Source organism: Microtus ochrogaster, chromosome 1 (assembly GCF_000317375.1).
Source record: "Microtus ochrogaster isolate Prairie Vole_2 chromosome 1, MicOch1.0, whole genome shotgun sequence".
In the NCBI taxonomy this organism is placed as follows: Eukaryota; Metazoa; Chordata; class Mammalia; order Rodentia; family Cricetidae; genus Microtus; species Microtus ochrogaster.
The window spans coordinates 47,322,120-47,328,418 of NC_022009.1; the positions used below are offsets into that span (position 1 = coordinate 47,322,120).

Genomic DNA, 6,299 nt, shown 5'->3' on the forward strand with positions numbered 1-6,299 from the left:
CTAAGATACCTACGGACATGTGACCAGTGTGCGGACAGGAAGCTACTCACTGTAAACCAACAGTGTGTCTCAAGCAGCAACAGTCTGGTGGCTGGTGACAGTCTGAAGTCCCTAGCCTTTTCTAGAAGGATCTACCTGCTGTACCCATTATGACATGCAAAGAAGAAAGCAAGCAGTAGCCATGAACTATCTCTAAGAAGTCTTTGTGGGGCAGTGCGTCCAGCAAGTCTTCCTTTCAGGCTTTCTTTAGTTGCAAAGTGGGGATGTCTGGATGCTGGGTGATTGCAGACTAGGTGGAGCGACTGGCCACCTGCTGCCTGGCTAGTCTGCAAGTTCTGCTGCCATGGGAAATTCACCGACTGACATCAAGAACAGGAAGCAATCTGGAAAGAGCTCCCCCCCACCCCGCCACCTCCCGTTCTTTGACTACGCAAGTGTGTGTGCATCCAGAAAAGAGGGAGCCATGGAGACAGATCCGCTTTGTCAGATGGCACTTGTGAGACACCCACACGTTTTCAGTAGTGATGTAATGAATTGAGTTTTCCCTCTCCATCCTCCAATATTGCTCCCTTCCTCTTCTTCCCTTTCTGTGCCCCAGCCCTCTCTTTACCCTTTTTCCTGCTCCGGTTTATTTTATGTTCAATAACAAGAGGCAGAGATGGCAGGGGTAGAGCAAGGATGACTTGGCAAGCATTGATGGGGTTCCTACTGTCTGATCATTGACCGAGGTGTTGGGATAAGGTGACCCTGTCTGAGCCCCTGGGGAAGCATCAGGTGTGAACAGCTCTGCCTGTCTCTACCCTCCACTGAGTGCAGCAATGACAAGCCCACCTAGAGTCCCCTCTCTGCTCTCCAACTACTGCCAAGCCTCAGAGAAGCCTGATGAGGAAATAGGTGGAGGACACAGTTCACGTCTACGTGGACAATGGGAGAACCTGCCCCTCCAGTGGAACAGCTTGTGCTGCTGTTGCCAGGGGAACAGCTTTTCTGTTTTGACAGTCTCTCTCCCTATGAAAGGCCCAGAGATGCTGCTAGAGGCGAGGGATCCTTCCTAAGGATCAGCTAAGATCTGCCACCCCGAAAGCATCTCTACACTGGGCTCTCTCCATCCTGCTGTCCTCCAGTCTGGTCCTACTTCTCCCACCTGTCTGAGTCCTTTGAGACCAGCTTATGTGTCACCTTCCCTGGAACCTTTGGCGTCCCTGATTTGGCAGGTGGCAGGTACCCCCTTCACTTGAGTAGCATCATCTTCCCAGAGGCATGCAGCTGGCTGCTTGGGTGGGGTGGGTGGAGCAGAGAACCTCAGTGCTGCCCTTGGGAGCTGACAAACCAACAGAGCAGGGTCAGTGTGCAGGTGGGTATAGATTCACACTGCACTTCTAATGTGTGGACCCTTGGAGAAAGCTAGCAGGGAATTAGGGAGTAGAGTGGGCACCTGTCAGTGTACATGTGTGCATGTTTGTGTGTGTGTGTGTGTGTGTGTTCTTTAGGTGAGGGGACAGCAGGAATAAGCACATGTGAATGAAGTACTGTGTGGTTAGCAGTGGACAGCACAGCCGAGCCTGCAGGGGCTTGACTCTTGCCCTGCACATCAGCAGAGATGCACAGCACACACACCGTTGCCTGCATCGTTTAGTAAATCTGCACATCAGCAGGGATGCACAGCACACACTGTTGCCTGCATCTGTCTCCTGCTGAGTGCTGGGATTAAAGGCGTACACCACTACTGGTTGGCCTTAATATACAGGGTTTCTCAGTAACTTTGGAGCAGGTCCTGGAACTCGCTCTGGAGACTTGGCCTTGAACTCATAGAGATCTGCCTGCCTCTGCCTCGCAAGTGCTGGGATTAAAGATGTGTGCTACTACCACCTGGCCTTTGGCCTTCATTTTGTTTTTTTGTTTTGTTTTTGATCCAGAATGACCTTGGTTTTATGATCCTCTGCTTCCGTCCCTGGTTTCTGGGACTCTGGGACTCAGACCCAAGGCACTCTACCAGCTGAACCATAATCCCAGTCTTGCCTTTTCTTTTCTGTCTTCCCTTTTTAACATTAAAAAACAAAACAAGAGCAACAAAAGCTGGGCTGGAGAAATGACTCAGTAGTTTTAGAGCACCGGCTGCTCTCATGGAGGACCTGGACTCAATCCCAGCACCCACATAGTGGCTTACGACCAGCTGTAACTACTTCCGGGGGTCTCTGTAGACACCAGGCATACAAGTGATGCACGAATGTCCAGTGCAGGCAAAATCCAGACACATAAAAGAAACATAGCAAGTAGTAACTGGGGCAGTGACTCAGTGGTTACGCTCTACTGTTCTAGTAGAGGACCCAGTTTGGTTCCCAGCAGCCATGTCACATGGCTCACAGCTGCCTATGACCCTACCCCAAGGCATCAGACACCTACAGGCCTGTACATGAACTCTACCTACCCACTGTGCACATACCTATAGGGCACACACATATGTACATAACTTAGAAAGTAAAATAGAATCTTTAAATACAAACTTCTACTTTTGTGTGTGGGGGGGGTACATGTACTGTAGCAGCCATGTGAGGCTAGAGGACAATTAATGGGGGTCCATTTTCTCCTCTACCTTTAGGGTCCCAGGAACCCAGCTTAGCTCTTCAGACTTGGCAGCAAGTGCCTTTTCCACTAAGTCATGTCACAGGCCCCTGGTGTTTGGAATTTTGAAGCAGGATCTCCGCTAACCAAGGCTGCCCCCAAACTTCTGACACCTGGACTTATAAATGTGCACCACCACAGGCAGCTTCTCTTCTAGTCTTATGTTAAATTGTAATTTACTTCCAGGCCAAAGAACAGCGTTGGACGCAGAGGAAATGGCTGACTTTTATAAGGAGTTTCTGAGTAAGAATTTCCAGAAGCACATGCGTTACAACCGGTGAGTGTCTGCGTCTTCCCCAGTTTCCATAGTATAGCCCCATCTGGTTATTCTCTGACCTCAGCTTAAAGCTTGATGTTTTCAAAAGTGGCAGTGGTTGCATAATTTTCTTATTTTTGCCATTTTAGTTAAACTTGTCAGCCTCCCTGTGTGCATGGCACTCATGGTGCCCCAGGCCTTGGGTCAGTGAGTAGATTCTGAAGACTTCCCTAGTCTTTCCCTGGAGATATGGGGTCAGTCAGGAGGTCAGTAGAGGTCAAAGGCCACAGGAGAGCTATGCAGAGACCAGTAAGGACATGCTAGTACTCACAAAAGCTCATGGGTCTCTTTTGGCCATGTCAGGCTACATGTGGAAAATGTAAAGAGTGTCAGCTTCCCTGCTCTATGTGCATAGTGTGTAAGGGTAACCACACAAAAGGACATTCGGAGATGGTGATGAGTTACTCTCTTCCTAGTAGCACACAGAGATCTAGGCACTTGTCATCCCTGACCGCTGAAATCACGCAAAGAAAGCTGTGAGGATGGAGTGATGACAAAGGAGGACACACGTGCGCCCCGTATGTCCACGCCCCCTGCAGGGGGCAACCCAGTGTGCAGGAGGGTGTATAGTCCATGCCTGCAGGGAGTTTCATGAGGGATGGGGTTCTAGTGTGCTTGGACTTATCTGAGTACCCGTTCTTAGGCAAAAGGAGTGTGTGACTGGGGAGGGGCACTGAAGACCTTTGAAATGACAGCCTGAAGATGCTGGCTCCGTTCACAATATTGGGTATTCCACAGTGTTCAGTCCTGAGATATTTGGACAGAGTGTCTAAAGATGGGGTGGTTGTATCCATGAGGTTGTTATCATCATCGGAGTTGTGACTTTTTTTCCTGTTTTATTTATTTACTTAATTTGAGACAAGGTCTCATATTTAGGCTTAAAACTTGCTTTGTGAACCAGGCCTCTACCTTGGGAGTAATAGAGTTGTAGGCAGACATCACCGTGTTTGACTCTTTTTTGTTATTGCTATTGTTTGGTTGGTTGGTTTGATATTTTGAGAAAGGGTCTCACTCACTATGTAGACCATGCTAGACTCAAACTCTGTCTGCTTGCCTCTGCTTCTTTTCAAGAGTTGAGATTAAAGGTGGGGGCTACCATGCTTAGCCTGATAAATCTGATTTTTAGATAATCATCTAAGCTTTTGGTTGTATCTGGTAAAAGTTAAGGTACAACTTTAGATTGGCTTTAAAATGTAGCCATGAAGGGACTGGATGTGGACAGAGTAGCAAGCCCTCAAGAGAAGATGGGTGGCAGTGGCAGCTGGAGGAGCATCAGTGTCCATGTCTGTTGTGCATTGCCCTGACCTAGTCAGTCACTCACAGGAGCCTGTGCTCACAGAGCCCAGCTGCCCCTACAGGCCCTGTGTGCACAGTGGTTCTCAGGAGGCTGATGGGCACAGAAACAGGAGGCTTTGCTAGCTTTTCCCCTGCATAGCTGGGTCAGATCAGCTACATCCGTGTGGCCTGTGACTGGTGGGGTGCTCTCTTGCTCTCTCAAGCTCTTCTTCCTTACTCAGGGTACTTCTGTCAGTGGAGCCCTGCCTCGTGTAGGTGGAGTCTGGGGACTGCACTGTGTGACTTGTGCTGTCACTCCCTAGGGGCTCTGCTTCCTCGCTTGGCTTCTGTACTGACATCCAAGGGCTCAATAAACTCAACACTAGCAGAAGTGAGAAGTGGTTCAGTAGCTCAGGGGCCTGGAATGCCTGGTGCTGGTGTCTTTGGCTGCCAGGATCTTGCACCAGGGCCGAGATGAGCCTTTCTCCTGTACAGTGGGTTCTCCAGATTTCACCAATGGGCAGGCGGCTATCAAGTGACTTGGAGGCAGCATTTTTCTTTACAGATTCCACCACGGTTTATATGAGGATGAGGGGCCTGTCACCAAGAAAAGGGGATTTAGAGCTTGTGACCAGTTAACTTCCTACTGCGGAGCACTGGGCTCTACAAATTAGACCAAGGCAGGACACCCCTCTGGTCCCTAGGAAGCCTTCCAGACTGTGTTCCATGGTTACACTGATCTCTCTGCAGTGTCTGTCTTGAATGTTGCTGGATTCAGAGAGGATCTTATGAATGCTTTAGTATAGGCCAGAGAAGATTAGAGCCCTCCATACACAGGGAAACTGGCTCGATGTGTGTGTGGCCAGCTGGGGTGGAGGTAAGGGAGTCAGAGGGAGCTGCTGTCCCTGAGTTAACTGGAGCACCTCTCTTTCTCTGTAGAGACTGGTACAAGCGTAATTTTGCCATCACGTTCTTCATGGGGAAAGTGGCCCTGGAGAAGATGTGGAACAAGCTGAGACAGAAGCCAAAGAAGATGAGCACTTAGGAGCCAACCTGGACCTGACCCCAGCATCCAGGCTCCATTTATAAGGGCTGTGGAAGCCGTGTGTGAGCACAAGTCTCACGCTTGACCCATGTGCAGGCCTTTGCTGGCTGCGTCCCCAGCTGGCTTGTTCTTGTCAGTATGCTGTGTGTTTATTGTCTGTGTCCTGACTTACACTGATTCAGAATACGCAGTGTCAAAACATGAATAAAGCTCCACTGAAACGCTTAGAGCACTGCAGGTTGGGGTGATCTTCAGCTGCTGTGGTGGTCCTGGGAGCCGCGGATCCAAGCCCTGACACAGTAACGTCAGACACAGGCAGATGCGCCGTCTTCGTGGGAAGACTGGTGATCACAGAGTGATAGCATCATTTTACAGTGAGGTGACCCCTCAGCAGCCATCACCATGGCTAAAGAGAACATGGAGACATGTGTGGGTGACTGGACTGGTGTGAACTCTCCCATTGAACGTCTCCCAAAGGCTCAGATGCTGGCACTATGGGGAGGCGGGGGAACCTGTTGGAGCCTAGTTGAAGATAGTTCTCAAAGGGCAGTCTCTCAAAGGGGCTAGGAGGAGTTCAGCCCCTTTCTCTCTCTCTGCTTCTTGGCTGCCACAAGTAAGCAGCCTCCTCCTGCTGCCACAGATGGTACCTCTCCAGCAGCCCAAAGGCATTGGGGCCGAGGGGCCTGAGCTGAGGCCTCTGGAACTGTGAGACTGTTTTATTTCCTCCTCTGCCTCGGTGTCTCCAGAAGTTTGCCAGCAGCAAGAAGCACATGTTGTCGCCCTGTGTGCTGTTACTGACAGGCCCTGCCAGACCTGTGCGGGTCCCTCATCACCAGTGCTCTGATTTGTCCCGGAATTGTCACCCTGGGACAGGGACATTGCCACTGTTGAACAGGTGGGCTCTGCCCTTCAGTTGGTGGCTCGGTGACTAGTCCAATCAGGACAGTGTTGTCCTCAGGGGTCCGACAACCAAGCTTCTTGTTTCAGGGAAGAGAAAATAAAGCAAGCTTTAGTCAGGTGGGGCAGGCAGCATTAGAGCCA

General features: G+C 50.3%; 1 protein-coding gene across 1 annotated transcript in view; it reads left to right on the top strand.

Moving 5' to 3' along the window:
- Apopt1 (apoptogenic 1, mitochondrial) overlaps positions 1-5,491 on the top strand; it is a 33,688-nt gene extending 28,197 nt beyond the window's left edge. Inside the window, exons 4-5 of the mRNA XM_005343582.3 lie at positions 2,809-2,899; positions 5,153-5,491. Coding sequence (XP_005343639.1) covers positions 2,809-2,899; positions 5,153-5,258 — 197 coding nt within the window. The 3' untranslated portion in view covers positions 5,259-5,491. The remainder of the gene's footprint in view (positions 1-2,808; positions 2,900-5,152) is intronic.
- Positions 5,492-6,299: the final 808 nt, after the last annotated feature.